Source organism: Oncorhynchus mykiss, chromosome 23, assembly GCF_057628025.1.
Source record: "Oncorhynchus mykiss isolate SJ-2025 chromosome 23, ASM5762802v1, whole genome shotgun sequence".
Lineage (NCBI taxonomy): Eukaryota > Metazoa > Chordata > Actinopteri > Salmoniformes > Salmonidae > Oncorhynchus > Oncorhynchus mykiss.
Genome location: NC_143044.1, coordinates 31,899,228 through 31,926,208, shown reverse-complemented (window position 1 = coordinate 31,926,208; position 26,981 = coordinate 31,899,228). Strand labels below are relative to the sequence as shown.

General features: G+C 47.1%; 1 protein-coding gene across 24 annotated transcripts in view; it reads left to right on the top strand.

The window, feature by feature from the left end:
• The window catches only part of LOC110502777 (RNA binding protein fox-1 homolog 3), a 756,098-nt gene that overhangs the window by 682,660 nt on the left and 46,457 nt on the right, over positions 1-26,981 (top strand). For 17 of the 24 annotated variants that reach the window (XR_016491078.1, XM_090217308.1, XM_036960469.2 and 14 more), the window contains one exon: positions 7,124-7,270. Coding sequence is in view for 23 of the 24 variants with exons in the window: in XM_090217308.1 (XP_090073434.1) it covers positions 7,124-7,270 (147 nt within the window). In the remaining variant the exon portion in view is untranslated. The remainder of the gene's footprint in view (positions 1-7,123; positions 7,271-26,981) is intronic. The other 7 variants (XM_090217300.1, XM_090217309.1, XM_090217307.1 and 4 more) reach the window with 1 other exon arrangement.

Here is a 26,981-nt window from a genome sequence, read left to right as displayed (position 1 = left end):
TGCCCACTCTAGCCCGGCCGATACGCGGAGCTGGAATGTACCGCACCGGGCTGTGCACCCGCACTGGGGACACCGTGCGCTCCACAGCATAACACGGTGCCTGCCCGGTCTCTCTAGCCCACCGGTAACCACAGGAAGTTGGCTCAGGTCTCCTACCTGGCGTAGCCATACTCCCTGTTAGCCCCCCCCCCAAGAAATTTTTGGGGCTGACTCCCGGGCTTCCATCCACGACGCCGCGCTGCCTCCTCATACCAGCGCCTCTCCGCTTTCGCCGCCTCCCGTTCTTCCTTGGGGCGGCGATACTCTCCTGGCTGAGCCCAAGGTCCTTTACCGTCTAATTCGTCCTCCCATGTCCATACCTCCTCGCGCTGCTCCTGCTGCTGCTTTTTCCTTTGCCCATTACCACACCGCTTGGTCCTGTTGTGGTGGGTGATTCTGTAACGATTCTCTTCTTGTGAAGTAGAGGCGGACCAAAGCGCAGCGTGGTGGTTGTTCATTGTAATTTATTGACGACACTATACATGAACAAACTAACGAAAAAACAAGAACCGTGAGAACTCAAAACAGCCCTGTCTGGTGCAAACACAAAAACAGGAACAATCACCCACAAACACACAGTGAAACCCAGGCTACCTAAATATGGTTCCCAATCAGAGACAATGACGAACACCTGCCTCTGATTGAGAACCATATCAGGCCGAACATAGAACTAGACAAACTAGACATGAAACATAGAATGCCCACTCAGATCACACCCTGACCAACCACAACATAGAAATATACAAAGTAAACTATGGTCAGGGTGTGACACAAAAGGGGAAATAGGAGAAAAAAAACACTATGTAAACCACAGTAAATGACCTACCACCTTAACATGTGGTTCAGAAAATAACTAAGTATAAAAATAAATAAAAATCTACAGTAAATTACCTACCACCTTAACGTGTGAATGAGAAAATAACTAAATATATTTAAAAAACTGTAAATTACCTACCATGTGAATGAGAAATTTACTAAATGTAAGGAATAAAAAAACATGCAAAAAACCCCAGTAATGATATATATTTTTTAAATAAAGTAAATTACCCAGTAAAAAAGTTATTCAGAAAACATGTTAACATACATCTCTACAAATGTGTTTAAAACACCTGTTTTTGGGGTGAGATGGAGGGCTCTGTCTAATTTGAGAGAGGACAGAGAGGACACACATCACTGATTGATGGTAAAAGTAAAAAATTAAAAAAAATGAATGTACATCATCACATCCCTGACAAACGGGATACATTGATCAGGAGGAATAGCATGATGTCGTAGACAGCCTTTGCTGGACATTGCTGATGTTTCTCTAACTCCTCTTTAGCTCATCAACCCGCTGAATAATGTCAGTGTCCAAAGGATCCTCAGCTGTTTTTATTTTTTTAATATTTTTTTTCACCTTTATTTAACCAGGTAGGCTAGTTGAGAACAAGTTCTCATTTACAACTGCGACCTGGCCAAGATAAAGCAAAGCAGTGCGACAAAAACAACGACACATGGAATAAACAAACGTACAGTCAATAACACAATAGAAACAAAATAGAAAAAAAGAACAAAAAATCGGTATACAGTGTGTGCAAATGAAGTAAGGAGGTAATGCAATAAATAGGCCAATAGTGGCGAAGTAATTACAATTTAGCAATTTACACTGGAGTGATATATGTGCAGATGAGGATATGCAAGTAGAAATACGGGTGTGCAAAAGAGCAGAAAAACAAAAACAAATATGGGGATGAGGAAGGTAGTTGGTTGGATGGGCTATTTACAGATGGGCTGTGTACAGCTGCAGCAATCGGTACGCTGCTCTGACAGCTGACTCTTAAAGTTAGTAAGGGAGATATAAGTCTACAAATTCAGTGATTTTTGCAATTCGTTCCTGTCATTGGCAGCAGAGAACTGGAAGGAAAGGCGGCCGAAGGAGGTGTTGGCTTTGGGGATGACCAGTGAAATATACCCGTTGGAGTGCGTGCTACAGGTGGGTGTTGCTATGGTGACCAGTGAGCTGAGATAAGGCGGAGCTATACCTAGCAAAGACTTATAGATTACCTGGAGCCAGCTGTCTTCCTCTTCTGGCCACTGGAGTTTAGTCGGGGAGATGGGGCGGAGGTTGATGGAGTTGCAGGGCAGAGGGCAAGGGTGTGCCTGGACGGTGCATTTGGGTGTTGGTGAGAAGGGCTTGGACTCTGAGGAGAGGTGCCAGGGAGGTGATGAACCAGGCCAGGGAGATGGTGAACCAAGGGGCGATGAACCACCTGTAGGGCTCTCGGGCTCAGCTCGGTCTCCGGGCTGTCCAAAACACCATCCCCTCCAACAATCTGCACAAAATAACCCATAATGGCAAAGTGAAAACTGTTTTTTAAAATAATGTATTAAAAATAAAACAGAAATACCTTATTTACATAAGTATTTAGATCCTATGCTATGAGACTCGAAATTGAGCTCATGTGCATCCTGTTTCCATTGATCATCCATGAGATGTTTCAATAACTTGATTGGAGTCCACCTGTGGTACAGTTAATTGATTGGACATGATTTGGAAAGGTTCACACCTGTCTTTATTAGGTCCCACAGTTGACAGTGCAAAGACCAAGCCGTGAAGTCAAAGGAATTTTCCTTCGAGCCAGGATTGTGTCGAGGCACAGATCAGGTGAAGGGTACCAAAACATTTCTGCAGCATTGAAGGTCCCCAAGAACACAGTGTCCTCCATCATTCTTAAATGGAAGCACTTTGGAACAACCAAGACTCTTCCTAGAGCTGGCCGCCAGGCCAAACTGAGCAATCGGGGGAGAAGGGCCTTGCACTCCACCAATCAGGCCTTTATGGTAGAGTGGCCAGACATAAGCCACTCCTCAGTAAAAGGCACATCCCGCTTGGAGTTTGCCAAAAGGCACCTAAAGGACTCTCAGACCATGCAAAACAAGATTCTGTGGTCTGACGAAACCTAGATTAAACTCTTTGGCCTGAATTCCAAGCGTGTGGAGGAAACCTGGCACCATCCCTACGGTGAAGCTTGGTGGTGGCAGCTTCATGCTGTGGGGATGTTTTTCAGAGGCAGGGACTGAGAGACTAGTCATGATCGAGGGAAAGATAAGCTGAGCAAAGTACAGAGAGATCCTTGATGAAAACCTGCTCCAGGGCGCTCAGGCCCTCAGACTTGGGTGAATGTTCACCTTCCAACAGGACAACGACCCAAAGCACAGAGCCAAGACAACGCAGGAGTGGCTTGGGACGAGTTTCTGAATCTCCTTGAGTGGCCCAGCCAAAGCCCGGACTTCAACCCGATCTAACATCCCTGGAGAGACCTGAGAGATGTCCAACCTGACAGGGCTCAAGAAGATTTGCGGAGAAGAATGGGAGAAACCCCCCAAATACAGGTGTGCCAAGCTTGTAGCATCATACCCAAGAACACTCAAGGCTTTAAATGCTGCCAAAGATGCTTAACAAAGTACTGAGTAAAGAGTCTGAATACTTATGTAAATGTGATATTTCAGTTTTTGGTAAATAAATGTGCACAAAAAAATACGTTTTTGCTTTGTTATTATTGGGTATTGTCTGTAGATTGATGAAGAAAAAATATATTTAGTCCATTTTAGAATAAGGCTGTAACGTAACAAAATGTGGAAAAGTCAAGGTGTCTGAATACTTTCCGATTGCACTGTATGTAATGTATTGTCATAAATAATGAAAATGTAAAGGCTAATAAGGATGGTGGAACCATTGATAGAGGGCTGTAGGAAGAACCTTTACATGAAAAAATGGTTCTTGGTAAAAACCCTTCATAGAGGGTTCTAGTTAGAACCAAAAAGGTTCCCCTATGGGATGGGCAAAAATTCCAAAATACAGATACAAAATACCATAAAGGTCATTGTATCAAAATAAACTGTAATGTATTAAAATACAAAAATACTTTTCCAAGTAGCTGGCCAGAACAGCAACAACAATCTCAGTATCAGTGAAAAAAAAAATGTTTTACTTGCTATGACTGGGATATGTTGTTGCTTAACTACCTTAGCCGAGCAAGTCACTCTGGATAATCGTGCCTGCTAAATTACCAAAATGTAGACGTGACCGACCGGCTGAAATCGGTCTTATGTAACAAAATCTGAAATTGTATTTTACATTGGATAAAAGTAGAGACTCAGAGCTACAAAATGAGATATCATACACTACAGTTGAGGAACAATGGGAAAGTAATTTTGCGTTGAAAGTTGATAAACTTGTAAACTCACTTTTGAGAAAATGGCCTTTGAATGTTTGGGTATTACTATTGCTTTGTTCTGGTACCTTCTTTGTCTACATCCATTCAGCATCGTAACCCCACCCATCTCTTTAAGGGTTGATCTGAATCTACTAACAACAGCAAGCACCCAAGCTAACTTGCTAGCTACTTCCAGACATCTAAGTGAGAGAGAACTGCTCACTGAACATTACTCGCCCTAGCAGAGCTGGTTTAGCTGTTATGTTATCCAGAGTGTTGGTGACTGCAACTGTGCTGTCTGATTGTCCGGTCGTAATTTCAGAGCTTTTCGCATTCAGAGCGCACATTGGACGCTCTGGCCGACGTTTACTGACACCAGCCATATTCAACTGGTGTTGAGCTTTGGTAAATTCATCAGTTATCACACAGACGAGAGTTCTCTGAAATCGGATTAGATGCCTAGACTGAATTAGCGAGCGCACCCGAAATGGTTAGTTGCATAGTGGAGTCTTTGTTAAGACATGTAGCTAGCTAGGTAAACAATGAACCATAATCACAACTCATGACGTTACTACCCTGCATGAATTTGCAGGTAGCTAACCAACCAGGTTCAATGTTAGCTAGCTAAGCAAATGGCACTGAGATACGAATAGTAAGATTATACAGGTAACGTTAGCTAGTAAGCCAGCTAACATTAGCTATGTGAAAATGAACATACCAAACTTAACTGCAAAGCACACTGTGTAATGTTTCGGGTCGGAGCTCATTAGAATAATTCTCAGCATGCTTCACAATTGTTCATTTTTACATGGAGTCTAGTTCAGCCCAGTGTAATACAAATGACAAAGTACTCAGAAGTAATTCAAATACTAAAATATTCAAATGTCAGCCTATGGGGACAAACCAAAGAATCCTGTATGGTTCTACTTAGCACTCACACTCACACTCACACGCACACACACGCAACCACCAGGATAGACAGAAGCTCAATCAGCACCCCTTCTCTGTCTCTCCTCTACCTCTCTTTTCCCCTCTCTCTCTCCCCTCCCCCTCTTCCTCCCTCCTCTCTCCCTCTCCTCCTTTCTCCTCCTGTCTGTATCAATGGCGCTGCCTTCAGCACTTCTCTCTCATTGATCGTGCTCTGAACCCTGAGATGTTTAGCTGACATCATCTCTTCATCTCTTCATCCCTCCTCCTGAATGTTATCCTAATTAATTATGTACATGAACTCCTCCAGCGTCCTCTCTCTCTCTCTCTCTCTCTCTCTCTCTCGCTTGCTCGCTCTCTCTCGATCTCATTCTCGTGCTTTGTTTCTATTTTTCTCTCTTTCTGTCTTTTATCTTCCTTCCTTTCTTTCTCTCTCTCTCTCTCTCTTGTTCTGCCTCCCTCCTAGTTCCTCCTCCATATGAGAATAGGTTGGAGCATTTACATCAAAAACAAAGTAAAAGGAGTTCATTCATCATCTACCTACTGACAGTAGAAGGCTTTCCTTCTGATAGTATAACCCCACCTGGTAGTTTCAGCTCAGGTAAGGCTTAAGTTGAGATATCTGTCCTCCAGTGGAGGCTGGTGAGGGCAGGATGGCTCATAATAATGGCTGTAATGTAGTGAATGAAAATGTTTCAAAGAAACCATGTTTCAAGCCATTAATATGAGCTGAGTTAAAGTGCCACTAGCCACCACTGGTGTCCTCCGTTTCTCAGCTGCGTGTGTCTGTCTTATCTCAGGGCCTGTTTAGAGTGGTCCCCCGGGTGTTGGTAACAGAGATCCCCGTCGTCATGCTTACTCTGATAACTGTGAAGTAAATGGAGGTTGTCACGGCGACACCTCAAAGGGCCGTCCCTCCCGGAGACCTATCGCTGCCACTTTCTGCCAGTGATGGACAGATGATCACACTGGGTCTGAGGGATGAGAGGATGTCTGGATGAATCCCTAGTTCTCTCTCTCTCTCCCGTCTCTCTAATGTCACCCTCCGTTTCTCTCCGTCAATTCCTTCCTGTCTTTATACCTCTCTCACCATCGTTCCTCTTACTTTCCATCACTTTCTCTCTCTCTCTCTCTCTCTCTCTCTCTCCCTCTCTCTCTCTCTCTCTCTCTCTTTCTCTCTCTCTCTCTCTCCCTCTCTCTCTCTCTCTCCCTCTCTCTCTCTCTCTCTCTCTCTCTCTCTCTCTCTCTCTTTTTTTTATTCATCTCTCTCTCTCTCTCTTTTTTATTTAATTTATGTCTCTCTCTCTCTTTCTCTCTCTCCCTCTTCCCCATCTCTCTATCTAATTGTAATATATGCTGTAGTCTAGACCTTTTTAGTTTGTTATATCTGTGTCCACTCCTCCCAGACAGCTTTCCTAATCTCCTGTGCCACATACAAATGCCAGGAGAGCAGAGAGAATAGCAAATACATGACCCCTCCAACCTGACCCTCACACTAACCCACAGTATAACTAATATATTAACACACTCTTAGGCTATGTCCCAAATGGCACCCTTTCCCCTATATAGTATACTACTTTTCACCAGAGCCATAGGGCTCTGGTCAAAAGTAATGCACTATGTAGGGTATAGGGTGCCATTCTGGATGCTATCTAAGACATATTCACACACTCTTAGAGAACAGAGACAGTTAAATATGTTCAGGTAAATTCTTTATTATTAAAAACCAGAGTGTTTTGGTTGGTATTGCATTATCATGTTCAAGTGATTTATCTTCAATCAAGGTGCTTTAGAGTGTACAGTATGAGTTATGACTAGTGAGGTTCCATGTCCCTCTCACACTCCCACGCTCACACTCTCTCTTTTACAACCACCCAAACTCCACTCTATCATTTTAGTTTTCTTTTCCAGTGTTCTTTAAGCTAGGAACACATTTTTTTGTGGTCTGTGTTTCCCTCCAGCAGGCAGAAGAGGTTGCGCAAACGGAGGGCTCCCATCAGCTCCACCTGCAGCAGTGTGATTCATCAGAGAAGCAGCAGCCCAAACGGTTACATGTCTCCAACATCCCTTTCCGCTTCAGAGACCCAGACCTCAGGCAAATGTTTGGGGTGAGTAGCTAGCTATTAAACACAAAATATATTGTAGAGACCTTAACCCAACACCTAGCGACTCGTCAAAAGGTTTGGCCTTCTTGGCATAATGGTTAAGGTGTTGGCTTGACAGTCGCTGGACCTGGGATTGAGTCCTGATCAGAGCTAACCCCCCCAAAATGATCTACAATATGTGGCAAGTGAGAATTTAGAAAGACCTGAAGCTGAATAAGCATCACAAGGCTTAATTTTACCAGCACACAACTTTGACCTACTACAGTGGCTATGTTGGTGAACATACTAGATTGTGTGTTCTCACTGTTCAGAACGCACAGACCTGTCAATGGTTAACAAAACACATCAGTCTGGGACCGCATTGTTGAGCCGACCACGTCTCAGTCTCTCTGCATGTGGTTGTGTAATCCTCCCATCTACTCTTAGCTCTACAGGAACATCAAGTGCCACTTTGAGACTGTCCCCATTAAAGATGTATGGGCCCGTCACACCTTTTAGAGAGGAGGCCTAAGTGATTCACGTCCTATCCTCCACATACCCTCTCCTCCTCAAATTAGAGACAAAAATGAATCTTTCATCTCCGGGGCGTTACAGGGCCGTCGTCCTTAACCGTTCCTTGGAGAGAGAGGACGTAACTAGACCTGTTTTGAATTCCCAAGACTGTTGTAGCAGAACACCGTTCATTCACAGGGCTGTTTTCATTACACAATGATTCTAGAATAGTTTTTTTTTCTTTTTCTCTGCTTTGTGAAAGACTTTGAACAATAATGAATAAATATCTGGGAATGAAATATCTGACCCTGTGTGAGTTGTTAGTGGCAACTTCTTCTTACTTGCCTAATTGTTTTTTGTTCCTGGAGGAACATAGTTCTAAAGATCTACAACGCTGCCGGTCTTGAGCTGCATTTCTTGCCTGTGGCCTTACAACCCAAACATCAACTTGTACCCACTCCTATGTAGTTGGAGTAGCAACTAGTGCAAGTCTGTCATGTTGTTTCTGAAGCAACTGCTTCTTATTCCAACAAAGTGACCAAGAAGTCCCCACAGGCATGCAGTACGACTGTAGAGCACAGAGCCAGCTAGCTTCTTCTCCCTGCCACAGACTTTGTGCATGTTTGATGAGCACAAAAAAACAGAGAGCGAAGAACATGAAAGACAGAGAACACAGGGGGCTAGAACAAGAAATACAGAGAACACAGGGGGCTAGAACAAGAAATACAGAGAACACAGGGGGCTAGAACAATAAATACAGAGAACACAGGGGACTAGAACAAGAAATACAGAGAACACAGGGGCTAGAACAAGAAATACAGAGAACACAGGGGGCTAGAACAAGAAATACAGAGAACACAGGGGGCTAGAACAAGAGATACAGAGAACACGGGGGCTAGAACAATAAATACAGAGAACACAGGGGGCTAGAACAATAAATACAGAGAACACAGGGGGCTAGGACTATAAATACAGAGAACACGGGGGTAGAACAATAAATACAGAGAACACAGGGGGCTAGAACTATAAATACAGAGAACACAGGGGGCTAGAACTATAAATACAGAAAACACAGGGGGCTAGAACAATAAATACAGAGAACACAGGGGGCTAGAACTATAAATACAGAGAACACGGGGGCTAGAACTATAAATACAGAGAACACAGGGGGGTAGAACTATAAATACAGAAAACACAGGGGGGTAGAACAAGACAGACAGAGAACACAGGGGGCTAGAACAAGACAGATAGAGAACACAGGGGGCTAGAACAAGACAGACAGAGAACACAGGGGGGTAGAACTATAAATACAGAGAACACAGGGGGCTAGAACTATAAATACAGAAAACACAGGGGGGTAGAACTATAAATACAGAGAACACAGGGGGGTAGAACTATAAATACAGAGAACACAGGGGGCTAGAACTATAAATACAGAAAACACAGGGGGTAGAACTATAAATACAGAGAACACACGGGGGTAGAACAATAAATACAGAGAACACAGGGGGCTAGAACTATAAATACAGAAAACACAGGGGGGTAGAACTATAAATACAGAGAACACAGGGGGCTAGGACTATAAATACAGAGAACACGGGGGTAGAACAATAAATACAGAGAACACAGGGGGCTAGAACTATAAATACAGAGAACACTGGGGGCTAGAACTATAAATACAGAGAACACGGGGGTAGAACTATAAATAAAGAGAACACAGGGGGCTAGAACTATAAATACAGAAAACACAGGGGGCTAGAACAAGAAATACAGAGAACACAGGGGGCTAGAACTATAAATACAGAGAACACAGGGGGGTAGAACTATAAATACAGAGAACACAGGGGGCTAGAACTATAAATACAGAGAACACAGGGGGGTAGAACAAGAAATACACACAGCGAGAGAGGACAGAAAGAAAGAAACAACAGGCCATGCAGGAGGGAGAGAGTGAAAAAGAGAGGAGAGACCCCCCAGACAGACCGTTCCCTAATGGCCCAGAAATAGAAAGATGTATCATGGAAATCCCCCGTAGTGTTTGTTGGTCTATAGCTTGTTAATACCAGACCAGTGTTTACTGGTGGCAGCCCATATATATATATATATATATATATATATATATATATATATATATATATATATGTATATAACACTACACCCAACACTAACTTTTTAAATAATAGGAGGCTGGAGATTTCTCCCCTGGTCCCCTGGCTTCTCAGATGGAGTGGAACATCTGTTGCGTGCGTGTGTGAATGTGTGAAGGCCTGGGACTCCTAACTCTCCAGTAACACTCCCCAGTCACTTAGTGAAGTCTCCAAGTCACTGAGCTCTGCACCACAATTAACCAGAGACACTGAGAGAGGAGAGAGGAGAGACGGATTAGAAGAGACAGACAATCTGCTAGCACTCACTACAATCAGCGATGCTCAGAGCGCGTCTAACCCTGTTAACAGTGGGTCGCACTGACATAGGCCCTGAAGACTTGGTGTCAGGAGGACTGGGCTAGAAAAGTTGGTCAATCAAAACAAAGTCACATGTTTAGTCCTTTTTCTTGCACTTTAGAAAGTGAGCAACTCAAACTGTCCACTTGAGGTTTCCCAGGCAAGTTTAGGCTTGAAAAGTGAACTAACCACTTTGGTTCTTTCGTTCAATACTACAGTTGCAGACAAGGCACTTAAGCAGTTTGGTTAGTTAGTTGGTTGTTCGAGTGTCTCTAGGGTGGTGGGATAGGATACGAAGGGAATGTAGAAGCTTTTCAGAGTTTACACACACGCACGCGCGCGCACGCAAGCACACACACACACACACACACACACACACACACACACACACACACCTCTTTGTCGATGGTCCAGTTTTAAGGATTAATCGTTGTGGGCAGGGCTGAAGAGCTGCAGCCCAGATTCCATCAGGGTTCTGCCATTCCCACAATGGGCTCTAGTACCGCCCTCTCCCATTGCCTGTAAATGCTGCAATGAGAGACTGGCTCAATCTGCCATTACGACTCCGCTTGAGCACCACCACAATGCAAACAAAGGCCAGTATTGCCAAGCATTATAGCAAATGGAAATTCCTTCCATTCTAGCAAAAGTGAAGGCAATGACAAGCCATTGTAACATAGTCACACCAGGAAGTTATAACCAAGGGAATAATGCAACAATCAAGTGTTTTCTCAGTGGATTCTTTTTAATGGTCCTTATTGTGACAATTTAGGTCCTTATCAGAAAATGGACAGAAATAATAATAATATAGTTTAAACCTCAGCTGTGTGGTCGGTGCTTCTACAACGAAGCAGACCAGAGATGGGCAGTAGTTCTGTTACTTTTGACTCATTTGTCATTTGTATTTCACCGTACTTCAATACATCGAGACCTATAATTTGTATTTTCAAAAATAAAGAAAATACTAAATACTTTTCTATAAAAAATACAAATATAGCGTTTCACAGTTTTGTGGCCCCCTCTCACCCTGCATTGGTATCAGAAGTCTGCTGGCACTATAGTGTGATAAGAGTGTCTGCTAGATGACCAAAATGTGAATGTTAATGTAAATATGAACACTTGCAAAGCATGCTGGGTATTAGTGCTCTATTCAATCCACATCACGGAAGTTCAGCTTTACAGCATGATTGAAATTTAAAGGCAATTTCTCGCTTTAGTCAAGACTGCATTCACCTTAAACTCTTCATATGTTGGCTAAATAGGAAATGACTTAAATATTCATTTAGCGGAATCTGTATTGTTCATTTTCACATTTACGTTTACGTTCTGGACATTTAGTAGACACTCTTATCCAGAGTGTTTTACAGTCAGTGCATTCAACTAAGGTAGATTAACAAGAACATATCACAGTCATAGCAATTTTTTTTTTTTTAAGTGTTACCGTTACTTGGAATGTTGTTTTAGTGCAGGCGTGAAATACCTCAATGTACCAGCATTTTATCAAACTACAATGCTTTGCAAATGTATTTTGATACATTGGTCTTTAGAGTATCTTGCATTTGCAACAAGATACATAACAATAAACATTTGCCCATCTCTGACATGGACACAAAAAGAGGGAATGTATGGAAAGAATAACATAGCAGGGGTTCATTACCCAAACTTATTTGAGTTTAATTCATAATTAGAAAAACACATCTAGGAGGAAATTACAACGATGAGCATGAGGGCTTAATGGTATGGTGATAATTGGGATTCAAAGCCCCACTTCACTGATTCAATTCTCTCATTCTCTCAACGGCATGTCGGAGATCTCTAATCTCAACGTCTGCATCCGAAAAGGCACACTATTAGGATGCCATTTGGGCTGAAACCAAAGCTTAATACCTTGGATATATCAGCGAGGGCTGCAGACCTCCTTTACCAAGTGTTTGATAGCTCTCTCAGAAGATCAGAAACTCTGAAACTATCCAACTGGGAAACTCTGGAAGTTTGGGTGCCGCTTTCATGTCTGGGAAATGATCTGAAATAGGATATTCAAAATTACAAAACACCAGGCACTTAGGCTTCAGATTTAAAGTATTAGCGGGGGTTTTACCCCCAATTTTCACCATTGTCAGTTCTTCTGATTTCAAAGGAGCACATGAATATTGCATGACACAGGGAGCCAGGATGGCTTCCACTAGACCCTAGCTGTGCCCCAGTCGCTTCAGGAGCCTGTTCATTTTGCACCACACTGAGAGAAACAGGCTAATATACTGTCCCCAGTGCCATCGCTATGTTTAATTAATAACCAGACACTTAGAGAGCCAGCCGCAAGAGGGTTCTTCCTGTCACACTCCCAGAGGTAGGGTCCTAAATTAGTCATTACTGTAGTGTGTGCATGCACACACGCACACGCACACATGCCCATCCACGCATGCACACACACACACACCTCCCCCCGACACACACACCTTTGGCCCACCTCAGCAGTCTGCGTGTGTGTGCGCGTGTGTGTTTCTCTCTCTCGAGGAGCGAGGCGTACATCACAGGTCCGCTAATGGACTTTTAATGATACCTTCCTTCCTCTGCCTAATCACCTTTTTTAGAAGCCCCAGCCTTCCAGGGAGAACCCCCATCTTTGCATCATGCTGCAGCAGCATTCCAAACAGAACAGGGAATAATGTCAGTCGGAAGCTTCTTACGTTCTGATTAGCCATTTTATTCCATAAGGCTCCATTCCATCCTGCTCCACCATTTGGCCTTTGAGATTGTGTGTAATTATAATCTCTCCATGTAATTTACAATAACAAATCAGTGTAGAGATGAACATGTGTGCAGTAATGGTATCAGAGGGGGATAGATAGGACAGCTAAACCCATAGCTTCTATTGCAGTCTCCCCTTGATGCCAATTCATTAGTGGCCTGATTAAAGTAAATTTACTACAGTGTTTATTTAGCAAGAAGAATACTTTATTATTGCCTGTTAAGGAGCAGTTCCCTCTCTTTTTCTCTCTCGCTCTCTCTCACACACACACACAAACACACACGTACATATACACACACACACACACACACACACACACACACACACACACACACACACACACACACACACACACACACACACACACACACACACACACACACACACACACATCACTTTGTTTACAGTGCATTTAATCTGCACCCCAGGCCCATTAGCACAGGTATAAACTGTTACCATCGTTAGCATCATCAGTTTCTACAGTGTGTTGCGCTAAACAAGTCATTCACTATGAGAGGAGGACGCTACGATGCTAACCAGTCTAAGTATATGAGGAGCACCATCACGCTGCGATCATACAATGTGCAGTGTGTGTTTGATTTACTGCTCCTCACAAGGAAAACAGCTTTAATCTGAACTAATGGAGGAGTCTGAGTCGAGCAACAGCTGTGAGAGAATGGATGAATGTGAATTGAGGAGGAAGAGAGGGGGAAAGTGCTGCTGTGCGTGCCTGAATAAAGTGAAGGAGAACGAGTGATGGAGAGAGGAGGATTTTTTTTTCAGTGTAACATTTCTGGCGTTGATTCAGGTGTTAAATTAACTCTGCAAGTGTTACATTAACACTCATTGGTGTAAAATAACCACACTGTTGGTGTTAATAACCAGAGTTGAGTGTGAGAGTGTGATTGTGTTTGTTTTTACTCTGAGTAAAATGTTCACATCAAAAACATGCCCATCATTATTATATTTCCCAGCATGCTCTGCTGCAGGTAGATTCTTTGATAAGTGTTTTGATTAATATTTTGCTACATAAAGATAAATAACGTACAGTTTTAACATTTCATACGATTTTTCAGAACATTTTTTTTTTCTGAACTAATCTAGTTACTGAAATGGTTGTTCCAGTTTAATGGTTTAGCTAGTCTCCTTTTTCAATGTTAATGACCCTAACAGCCATTCTGAATGCAGTTTGTGGCCAAATTATCTTGAATATCCTAACTCCAAACTTCAATAGGAATTATACATCAATTTGCAAGCCAGCATAATGTGACTTGCAAGCCTGAGGTGGCCTTTTAAGAAGGACTTTCAGGTAACTTGATTAAAATAAAAAAAATGGCCTTATGAGACATGTATTGTCTTGGACAGTTACATTTTAATTAAACTATTCACTTAACTGACTGGCTGAAGGCCACAGGACAGAAAATGAATGAATTCAACAACCACGTCATTAACAAATACAGTCATAGGTGGTTACTCACTTGAAAAGGCAAGGCACACTGGGAAATAATATTGAGACATGGCTTGGTGGGGGCTTTCAGTTAGTTATTTTTGGCCACCCCTGAGTAGAAGTGTTGTACCAGTTTAACTGGTCTATGGTTATGTTTGAGTGTCCTGAAGTCTTACACAACGGCATGTGACCCTAAACAGTTGCAAATAATGTTGTTACGTCTGTAAATCAACACCAAGCGGCCTCTTAAAGAAATACTAACCTCTTTGAGTAATGGTTAAAAAATACTGTGTTAGGTGTTATTGCATAACAGCATTGGTGCAGACTATATACACTTCCTACTCTTAGAAATACTAAAGGAGGTGTTATTGCGTAACACTATAAGTGTTAATTCCATAACACTGTATAACAGCCTCAACACTAGGCGTGGACCAATATACACATTGGCCTAGTGTTAAATTTAACACGGTCAGTGATGAGTCAACCCTGGAGAATTTGCCGTGTGGAGTTGGAGAGTGTCTGCCCGAAAGAAAGTGATGAAGAAGGAATGATAGAGAGAGAGAGAGAGGAAGTGGAGGAGACCGCTTGGCTGAAGAAAGTGATGGCGACCAGACAAGCTTTACATAGGGAAAGACGGGACTGTCTTTGATTTGAGTTAACATGCTACAGCACAGACCTCTCTCTCTCTCTCTCTCTCTCTCTCTCTCTCTCTCTCTCTCTCTCTCTCTCTCTCTCTCTCTCTCTCTCTCTCTCTCTCTCTCTCTCTCTCTCTCTCTCTCTCTCTCTCTCTCTCTCCATCTGTCTCTCTTCCATCAACCAGGTGATCAATTCCATTGAGCTTGCGCTTCTGCTGAGTAAGGCGGGACAAGGGTGTGTGTGTGTGTGCACCCATGCGTGTATATGTGTGTGTGTGCACCCATGCCTGTATATGTGTGTGTGCGTGTGTGTCCATGCAACCTGATACACAGCCTCTCGGCCTCTCTCTCTCCGTCCCTCCCTTCGTCTGACAAGGTAATTAGTTAGAATTAAATAACGTGTCTATTGTAGACAACAATTAACCGTTGCTTTCATCCCAGTCATTAGGAAGAGTGGAGGTTTTCTTTCATTCTGCTGTGTCTCTAATGATCCCACAGCCTTCCCACTCGCCCGCCTTAAGCCCAGTTAAAACGCCTCTCGCGCACACACACACACACACAAAGCCGACCACCAATTATGTGTTTTTGTCCTTTTGAGGAAGAAGAAAGGAGAGGGGCGGAGAGAGACATGGGAGTCGAAAAGAGAGTGAGGGAGACATACAAATCAGTTGTTAACTGGGACGTGTTCTTTTCATTTTTTTTATTTACCCCTTTTTTCATGATATCCAATTAAGATCTTGTCTCATCGTTTGCAACTCCCCAACGGACTCGGGAGAGACGAAAGTAGATTCATGTGTCATCCGAAACATGAATCGCCAAACCGCACTTCTTATCATCCGCCTGCTTAACCCGGAAGCCAGCTGCATCAATGTGTTGCAGGTGCCCAGCCCACCACAAGGAGTCACTAGAGCGTGATGAGCCACTCGGGAGGTCCGTGTGGTTTTTCTTATTTCGATTATCTGCAGTTAGATGGCTGGCAGGCCACAAACAGGGGCACTTTTCTTCTCTCCTCCTGCAAATCGCTGCTGCAGCACTACTCCCCTCTCTGTTGTCCGTATGTACAGGGCATCACACAGACCTCTCTGTTGTCCGTATGTACAGGGCATCACACAGACCTCTCTGTTGTCCGTATGTACAGGGCATCACACAGACCTCTCTGATATCCGTATGTACAGGGCATCACACAGACCTCTCTGTTGTCCGTATGTACAGGGCATCACACAGACCTCTCTGTTGTCCGTATGTACAGGGCATCACACAGACCTCTCTGATATCCGTATGTACAGGGCAGCACTACTCCCCTCTCTGTTGTCCGTATGTACAGGGCAGCACTACTCCCCTCTCTGTTGTCCGTATGTACAGGGCAGCACTACTCCCCTCTCTGTTGTCCGTATGTACAGGGCAGCACTACTCCCCTCTCTGTTGTCCGTATGTTCAGGGCAGCACTACTCCCCTCTCTGTTGTCCGTATGTACAGGGCAGCACTACTCCCCTCTCTGTTGTCCGTATGTTCAGGGCAGCACTACTCCCCTCTCTGTTGTCCGTATGTACAGGGCAGCACTACTCCCCTCTCTGTTGTCCGTATGTACAGGGCATCACACAGACCTCTCTGTTGTCCGTATGTACAGGGCATCACACAGACCTCTCTGTTGTCCGTATGTACAGGGCATCACACAGACCTCTCTGATATCCGTATGTACAGGGCATCACACAGACCTCTCTGATATCCGTATGTACAGGGCATCACACAGACCTCTCTGTTGTCCGTATGTACAGGGCATCACACAGACCTCTCTGTTGTCCGTATGTACAGGGCATCACACAGACCTCTCTGTTGTCCGTATGTTCAGGGCAGCACTACTCCCCTCTCTGTTGTCCGTATGTACAGGGCAGCACTACTCCCCTCTCTGTTGTCCGTATGTTCAGGGCAGCACTACTCCCCTCTCTGTTGTCCGTATGTTCAGGGCAGCACTACTCCCCTCTCTGTTGTCCGTATGTACAGGGCATCACACAGACCTCTCTGATATCCGTATGTACAGGGCATCACACAGACCTCTCTGTTGTCCGTATGTACAGGGCATCACACAGACCTCTCTGTTGTCCGTATGTACAGGGCATCACACAGACCTCTCTGTTGTCCGTATGTACAGGGCATCACACAGACCTCTCTGTTGTCCGTATGTACAGGGCAGCACTACTCCCCTCTCTGTTGTCCGTATGTTCAGGGCAGCACTACTCCCCTCTCTGTTGTCCGTATGTACAGGGCATCACTACTCCCCTCTCTGTTGTCCGTATGTACAGGGCATCACACAGACCTCTCTGTTGTCCGTATGTACAGGGCAGCACTACTCCCCTCTCTGTTGTCCGTATGTACAGGGCAGCACTACTCCCCTCTCTGTTGTCCGTATGTACAGGGCAGCACTACTCCCCTCTCTGTTGTCCGTATGTTCAGGGCAGCACTACTCCCCTCTCTGTTGTCCGTATGTACAGGGCAGCACTACTCCCCTCTCTGTTGTCCGTAAATTCAGGGCAGCACTACTCCCCTCTCTGTTGTCCGTATGTTCAGGGCAGCACTACTCCCCTCTCTGTTGTCCGTATGTACAGGGCAGCACTACTCCCCTCTCTGTTGTCCGTATGTACAGGGCATCACACAGACCTCTCTGTTGTCCGTATGTACAGGGCATCACACAGACCTCTCTGTTGTCCGTATGTACAGGGCATCACACAGACCTCTCTGATATCCGTATGTACAGGGCATCACACAGACCTCTCTGATATCCGTATGTACAGGGCATCACACAGACCTCTCTGTTGTCCGTATGTACAGGGCATCACACAGACCTCTCTGTTGTCCGTATGTACAGGGCATCACACAGACCTCTCTGTTGTCCGTATGTTCAGGGCAGCACTACTCCCCTCTCTGTTGTCCGTATGTACAGGGCAGCACTACTCCCCTCTCTGTTGTCCGTATGTTCAGGGCAGCACTACTCCCCTCTCTGTTGTCCGTATGTTCAGGGCAGCACTACTCCCCTCTCTGTTGTCCGTATGTACAGGGCATCACACAGACCTCTCTGATATCCGTATGTACAGGGCATCACAGAGACCTCTCTGTTGTCCGTATGTACAGGGCATCACACAGACCTCTCTGTTGTCCGTATGTACAGGGCAGCACTACTCCCCTCTCTGTTGTCCGTATGTTCAGGGCAGCACTACTCCCCTCTCTGTTGTCCGTATGTACAGGGCATCACTACTCCCCTCTCTGTTGTCCGTATGTACAGGGCATCACACAGACCTCTCTGTTGTCCGTATGTACAGGGCAGCACTACTCCCCTCTCTGTTGTCCGTATGTACAGGGCAGCACTACTCCCCTCTCTGTTGTCCGTATGTACAGGGCAGCACTACTCCCCTCTCTGTTGTCCGTATGTTCAGGGCAGCACTACTCCCCTCTCTGTTGTCCGTATGTACAGGGCAGCACTACTCCCCTCTCTGTTGTCCGTATGTTCAGGGCAGCACTACTCCCCTCTCTGTTGTCCGTATGTTCAGGGCAGCACTACTCCCCTCTCTGTTGTCCGTATGTACAGGGCATCACACAGACCTCTCTGTTGTCCGTATGTTCAGGGCAGCACTACTCCCCTCTCTGTTGTCCGTATGTACAGGGCAGCACTACTCCCCTCTCTGTTGTCCGTATGTTCAGGGCAGCACTACTCCCCTCTCTGTTGTCCGTATGTTCAGGGCAGCACTACTCCCCTCTCTGTTGTCCGTATGTACAGGGCAGCACTACTCCCCTCTCTGTTGTCCGTATGTACAGGGCAGCACTACTCCCCTCTCTGTTGTCCGTATGTTCAGGGCAGCACTACTCCCCTCTCTGTTGTCCGTATGTACAGGGCATCACACAGACCTCTCTGATATCCGTATGTACAGGGCATCACACAGACCTCTCTGTTGTCCGTATGTACAGGGCATCACACAGACCTCTCTGTTGTCCGTATGTACAGGGCATCACACAGACCTCTCTGTTGTCCGTATGTACAGGGCATCACACAGACCTCTCTGTTGTCCGTATGTACAGGGCAGCACTACTCCCCTCTCTGTTGTCCGTATGTTCAGGGCAGCACTACTCCCCTCTCTGTTGTCCGTATGTACAGGGCATCACTACTCCCCTCTCTGTTGTCCGTATGTACAGGGCATCACACAGACCTCTCTGTTGTCCGTATGTACAGGGCAGCACTACTCCCCTCTCTGTTGTCCGTATGTACAGGGCAGCACTACTCCCCTCTCTGTTGTCCGTATGTTCAGGGCAGCACTACTCCCCTCTCTGTTGTCCGTATGTACAGGGCAGCACTACTCCCCTCTCTGTTGTCCGTATGTTCAGGGCAGCACTACTCCCCTCTCTGTTGTCCGTATGTTCAGGGCAGCACTACTCCCCTCTCTGTTGTCCGTATGTACAGGGCAGCACTACTCCCCTCTCTGTTGTCCGTATGTACAGGGCATCACACAGACCTCTCTGTTGTCCGTATGTACAGGGCATCACACAGACCTCTCTGTTGTCCGTATGTACAGGGCATCACACAGACCTCTCTGATATCCGTATGTACAGGGCATCACACAGACCTCTCTGATATCCGTATGTACAGGGCATCACACAGACCTCTCTGTTGTCCGTATGTACAGGGCATCACACAGACCTCTCTGTTGTCCGTATGTACAGGGCATCACACAGACCTCTCTGTTGTCCGTATGTTCAGGGCAGCACTACTCCCCTCTCTGTTGTCCGTATGTACAGGGCAGCACTACTCCCCTCTCTGTTGTCCGTATGTTCAGGGCAGCACTACTCCCCTCTCTGTTGTCCGTATGTACAGGGCAGCACTACTCCCCTCTCTGTTGTCCGTATGTACAGGGCATCACACAGACCTCTCTGATATCCGTATGTACAGGGCATCACACAGACCTCTCTGTTGTCCGTATGTACAGGGCATCACACAGACCTCTCTGTTGTCCGTATGTACAGGGCAGCACTACTCCCCTCTCTGTTGTCCGTATGTTCAGGGCAGCACTACTCCCCTCTCTGTTGTCCGTATGTACAGGGCATCACTACTCCCCTCTCTGTTGTCCGTATGTACAGGGCATCACACAGACCTCTCTGTTGTCCGTATGTACAGGGCAGCACTACTCCCCTCTCTGTTGTCCGTATGTACAGGGCAGCACTACTCCCCTCTCTGTTGTCCGTATGTACAGGGCAGCACTACTCCCCTCTCTGTTGTCCGTATGTTCAGGGCAGCACTACTCCCCTCTCTGTTGTCCGTATGTACAGGGCAGCACTACTCCCCTCTCTGTTGTCCGTATGTTCAGGGCAGCACTACTCCCCTCTCTGTTGTCCGTATGTTCAGGGCAGCACTACTCCCCTCTCTGTTGTCCGTATGTACAGGGCATCACACAGACCTCTCTGTTGTCCGTATGTTCAGGGCAGCACTACTCCCCTCTCTGTTGTCCGTATGTACAGGGCAGCACTACTCCCCTCTCTGTTGTCCGTATGTACAGGGCATCACACAGACCTCTCTGTTGTCCGTATGTACAGGGCATCACACAGACCTCTCTGTTATCCGTATGTACAGGGCATCACACAGACCTCTCTGTTGTCCGTATGTTCAGGGCATCACACAGACCTCTCTGTTGTCCGTATGTACAGGGCATCACACAGACCTCTCTGTTGTCCGTATGTTCAGGGCAGCACTACTCCCCTCTCTGTTGTCCGTATGTACAGGGCAGCACTACTCCCCTCACTGTTGTCCGTATGTACAGGGCAGCACTACTCCCCTCTCTGTTGTCCGTATGTACAGGGCAGCACTACTCCCCTCTCTGTTGTCCGTATGTACAGGGCAGCACTACTCCCCTCTCTGTTGTCCGTATGTACAGGGCATCACACAGACCTCTCTGTTGTCCGTATGTACAGGGCATCACACAGACCTCTCTGTTGTCCGTATGTACAGGGCATCACACAGACCTCTCTGATATCCGTATGTACAGGGCATCACACAGACCTCTCTGTTGTCCGTATGTACAGGGCATCACACAGACCTCTCTGATATCCGTATGTACAGGGCATCACACAGACCTCTCTGATATCCGTATGTACAGGGCATCACACAGACCTCTCTGTTGTCCGTATGTACAGGGCATCACACAGACCTCTCTGTTGTCCGTATGTACAGGGCATCACACAGACCTCTCTGTTGTCCGTATGTACAGGGCATCACACAGACCTCTCTGTTGTCCGTATGTACAGGGCATCACACAGACCTCTCTGTTGTCCGTATGTACAGGGCATCACACAGACTTCTCTGTTGTCCGTATGTACAGGGCATCACACAGACCTCTCTGTTGTCCGTATGTACAGGGCATCACACAGACCTCTCTGTTGTCCGTATGTACAGGGCATCACACAGACCTCTCTGTTGTCCGTATGTACAGGGCATCACACAGACCTCTCTGTTGTCCGTATGTACAGGGCATCACACAGACCTCTCTGTTGTCCGTATGTACAGGGCATCGCACAGACCTCTCTACAGTCCGTATGTACAGGGCATCACACAGACCTCTCTGTTGTCCGTATGTACAGGGCATCACACAGACCTCTCTTTTGTCCGTATGTACAGGGCATCACACAGACCTCTCTGCTGTCCGTATGTACAGGGCATCGCACAGACCTCTCTGTTGTCCGTATGTACAGGGCATCACACAGACCTCTCTGTTGTCCGTATGTTCAGGGCATCACACAGACCTCTCTGTTGTCCGTATGTACAGGGCATCACACAGACCTCTCTGTTGTCCGTATGTACAGGGCATCGCACAGACCTCTCTACTGTCCGTATGTTCAGGGCATCACACAGACCTCTCTGATATCCGTATGTACAGGGCATCACACAGACCTCTCTGATATCCGTATGTACAGGGCATCACACAGACCTCTCTGATATCCGTATGTTCAGGGCATCACACAGACCTCTCTGATATCCGTATGTACAGGGCATCGCACAGACCGCTCTGATATCCGTATGTACAGGGCATCACACAGACCTCTCTGATATCCGTATGTACAGGGCATCACACAGACCTCTCTGATATCCGTATGTACAGGGCATCGCACAGACCTCTCTGATATCCGTATGTACAGGGCATCACACAGACCTCTCTGATATCCGTATGTACAGGGCATCACACAGACCTCTCTGATATCCGTATGTACAGGGCATCACACAGACCTCTCTGATATCCGTATGTACAGGGCATCACACAGACCTCTCTACTGTCCGTATGTTCAGGGCATCACACAGACCTCTCTGATATCCGTATGTACAGGGCATCGCACAGACCTCTCTGATATCCGTATGTACAGGGCATCACACAGACCTCTCTGATATCCGTATGTACAGGACATCACACAGACCTCTCTGTTATCCGTATGTACAGGGCATCACACAGACCTCTCTGATATCCGTATGTACAGGGCATCACACAGACCTCTCTGATATCCGTATGTACAGGGCATCGCACAGACCTCTCTGATATCCGTATGTACAGGGCATCACACAGACCTCTCTGATATCCGTATGTACAGGGCATCACACAGACCTCTCTGATATCCGTATGTACAGGGCATCGCACAGACCTCTCTGATATCCGTATGTACAGGGCATCGCACAGACCTCGTGGGCCCCCCTGCCTTGCGGCAGCAGCAGGTGTGTTATGCCAGTGGATGAAGTTGGTCAGTGGGCCCCCCTGCCTTGCAGCAGCAGCAGGTGTGTTATGCCAGTGGATGAAGTTGGTCAGTGGGCCCCCCTGCCTTGCAGCAGCAGCAGGTGTGTTGTGCCAGTGGATGAAGTTGGTCAGTGGGCCCCCCTGCCTTGCGGCAGCAGCAGGTGTGTTATGCCAGTGGATGAAGTTGGTCAGTGGGCCCCCCTGCCTTGCGGCAGCAGCAGGTGTGTTATGCCAGTGGATGAAGTTGGTCAGTGGGCCCCCCTGCCTTGCCGCAGCAGCAGGTGTGTTATGCCAGTGGATGAAGTTGGTCAGTGGGCCCCCCTGCCTTGCGGCAGCAGCAGGTGTGTTATGCCAGTGGATGAAGTTGGTCAGTGGGCCCCCCTGCCTTGCGGCAGCAGCAGGTGTGTTATGCCAGTGGATGAAGTTGGTCAGTGGGCCCCCCTGCCTTGCGGCAGCAGCAGGTGTGTTATGCCAGTGGATGAAGTTGGTCAGTGGGCCCCCCTGCCTTGCAGCAGCAGCAGGTGTGTTATGCCAGTGGATGAAGTTGGTCAGTGGGCCCCCCTGCCTTGCGGCAGCAGCAGGTGTGTTGTGCCAGTGGATGAAGTTGGTCAGTGGGCCCCCCTGCCTTGCGGCAGCAGCAGGTGTGTTATGCCAGTGGATGAAGTTGGTCAGTGGGCCCCCCTGCCTTGCGGCAGCAGCAGGTGTGTTGTGCCAGTGGATGAAGTTGGTCAGTGGGCCCCCCTGCCTTGCGGCAGCAGCAGGTGTGTTGTGCCAGTGGATGAAGTTGGTCAGTGGGCCCCCCTGCCTTGCGGCAGCAGCAGGTGTGTTGTGCCAGTGGATGAAGTTGGTCAGTGGGCCCCCCTGCCTTGCGGCAGCAGCAGGTGTGTTGTGCCAGTGGATGAAGTTGGTCAGTGGGCCCCCCTGCCTTGCGGCAGCAGCAGGTGTGTTGTGCCAGTGGATGAAGTTGGTCAGTGGGCCCCCCTGCCTTGCGGCAGCAGCAGGTGTGTTGTGCCAGTGGATGAAGTTGGTCAGTGGGCCCCCCTGCCTTGCGGCAGCAGCAGGTGTGTTGTGCCAGTGGATGAAGTTGGTCAGTGGGCCCCCCTGCCTTGCGGCAGCAGCAGGTGTGTTGTGCCAGTGGATGAAGTTGGTCAGTGGGCCCCCCTGCCTTGCGGCAGCAGCAGGTGTGTTGTGCCAGTGGATGAAGTTGGTCAGTGGGCCCCCCTGCCTTGCAGCAGCAGCAGGTGTGTTATGCCAGTGGATGAAGTTGGTCAGTGGGCCCCCCTGCCTTGCGGCAGCAGCAGGTGTGTTATGCCAGTGGATGAAGTTGGTCAGTGGGCCCCCCTGCCTTGCGGCAGCAGCAGGTGTGTTATACCAGTGGATGAAGTTGGTCAGTGGGCCCCCCTGCCTTGCGGCAGCAGCAGGTGTGTTATGCCAGTGGATGAAGTTGGTCAGTGGGCCCCCCTGCCTTGCGGCAGCAGCAGGTGTGTTGTGCCAGTGGATGAAGTTGGTCAGTGGGCCCCCCTGCCTTGCGGCAGCAGCAGGTGTGTTGTGCCAGTGGATGAAGTTGGTCAGTGGGCCCCCCTGCCTTGCGGCAGCAGCAGGTGTGTTATGCCAGTGGATGAAGTTGGTCAGTGGGCCCCCCTGCCTTGCGGCAGCAGCAGGTGTGTTATGCCAGTGGATGAAGTTGGTCAGTGGGCCCCCCTGCCTTGCGGCAGCAGCAGGTGTGTTGTGCCAGTGGATGAAGTTGGTCAGTGGGCCCCCCTGCCTTGCGGCAGCAGCAGGTGTGTTATGCCAGTGGATGAAGTTGGTCAGTGGGCCCCCCTGCCTTGCAGCAGCAGCAGGTGTGTTATGCCAGTGGATGAAGTTGGTCAGTGGGCCCCCCTGCCTTGCGGCAGCAGCAGGTGTGTTATGCCCGTGGATGAAGTTGGTCAAAGGGTTGTTGATGCAGCCGCTTCTCTCTATGTCTTTCTTCCTCTCTCGGCTGCACGTATCAGCCAATCATAACTAATATCAATGGTGATGTAAATCAAGTGTCAATCAAAAGTCATGCAGCTGTGGCAGCACTGTTAATGTTTTAACTAGGTAGCTAGCTACACACACTCGACCGGTCACCGCATCTCAAGCCATGCATGTTTGGATACTGGGTGTGTGTAATGTCAGTATAGGCCAGGCTGGGAAACAGTCAGGTACGCTCCACACAGCGCAGACCAACAGATGCAAACAGTGGGGAACTCTACCACGTCACTTCCACTTGCAGGCAATGGGTTCAGAACAACAACGTCAAAAACGTAATACAAAAAAATGATATATATATATATACCAAGTGCCCTTTTTTTTAATATATATATCACTACCCAAAAGGGCACTTGGTGAGTGGGAGGGATAAGGGGCATGTGGTGGGCACAGGTTGCCTCCTATCTGTGCCCTATGCTGCGTATGTACCACCATGTACTGTACCCACATACACTGACCTCTCCTTTCACCCTCTAGAATCCAAATGAATGTATTTTTGGACTGATGGTTGTTGGGTTTAGTATGTTTGGGATACTGGACAGAGGTAGCGTGTGTGTATAGGCTTTTCTCAATAGAATTTGATCAACTCCTGTCTCATGTCCTCTCTCATGTCCTCTCTCATGTCCTCTCTCATATCCTCTCTCATGTCCATTCTCATGTCCTCTCTCATGTCCACTCTCATGTCCTCTCTCATGTCCTCTCTCATGTCCTCTCTCATGTCCACTCTCATGTCCTCTCTCATGTCCTCTCTCATGTCCATTCTCATGTCCACTCTCATGTCCATTCTCATGTCCTCTCTCATGTCCTCTCTCATGTCCATTCTCATGTCCTCTCTCATGTCCTCTCTCATGTTCTTTCTCATGTCCTCTCTCATGTCCTCTCTCATGTCCTATCTCATGTCCTCTCTCGAAAAGTCAAAAGGCAGTCGAGGAGAAGTAGCACTGAGAGAGAACGTGGATGAAAATGTGCTTGTATGAAATTGAGACTCTCCTTCTCCACTCAAGCGTCATCAGGCAATTGACGTTTACAGGGGGTGGAGATAATACGGTGTGAGGTGTGGTGGAGCACGGTGAGATGGTGACCTTGCCAGTGCTCTGCTGGCACTACCTCAGATTAGATGCCATGTTTATTTATTTATTGAAATCAACTACTTGATTCAAGGTCTTGTTACGAGGAGACCAAGGCTGTGGCTGTATTTCCATAAGACTGGGGAGAAAAGGGTGGGGAGAAGGGAGAGAGGAGGTAGAGACTGGGGAGAAGAGGGTGGGGAGAAGGGAGAGGGGAGGTAGAGACTGGGGAGAAAAGGGTGGGGAGAAGGGAGAGAGGAGGTAGAGACTGGGGAGAAGAGGGGAGGGGAGCTGGAGACGGCTTCTGCTGCCATTAGAAGTGGGATCAGATAACGGCCTAGAGGATCCAGCCGGCAACCGCCCGGTGACCAGGCGAGATGATGACCAGTATGACAGCTAATTACGACCATTGTATTCATCACCCCAGATAATAAACAAATGTATGGTTTATCATTAGCCTTGATGGGCTATTCCCTCCATTCCCCCACTCCTCCACTCCTCATTTCCCATTCCATCTCTCTCTTTTTTTAATTGGGAAAGGGTTCTTGTGGCCTCTAAAAATGGGTTCATATAGCTTTTTATCAGGAGGGAACACAGAGAGAGGCAGTAGAAAGAAAACAAGATGATGACTGTCATTAAGACCACTGGTGCGTGCTGAGAGCTTTGCTATAGTATGCAGATTTACACACCAATGCTCATTAACGCTACAGCTCACATTACATTGCCTTTCTAGCCATAGCCGTGACGCAGAACAATAAGTGTATTTTTTATTAAGAGAGAGAGGGAAAGAAACATAGGCATTTAAAAGTGAATGGCTTTTTTATTAATCTCATTGTTAGTAGATGAAAGGAGTTTGTTAATTCAGGGGGATGAGTGTTTGACCTTTGCAGTCTAGTTTTAGCAGTGTTCGAGGTGTATGGTGCTGTGTGCTTTTTATTAGGTTTGGGTTCACTGTGTAACGGAGCGTGCCAATGCTGCAACCAACCGGTCGAAACTCCTGCCAAATGTGACATGTTCTAATGATTTTCTCTTCTCTCTCTTTCTCTCTCCTGTCTCTTTCTCCCCTCTACCCTTTTCTCATACTCTTCCCCTCCCTCTCTCTCTCTCTCTCTC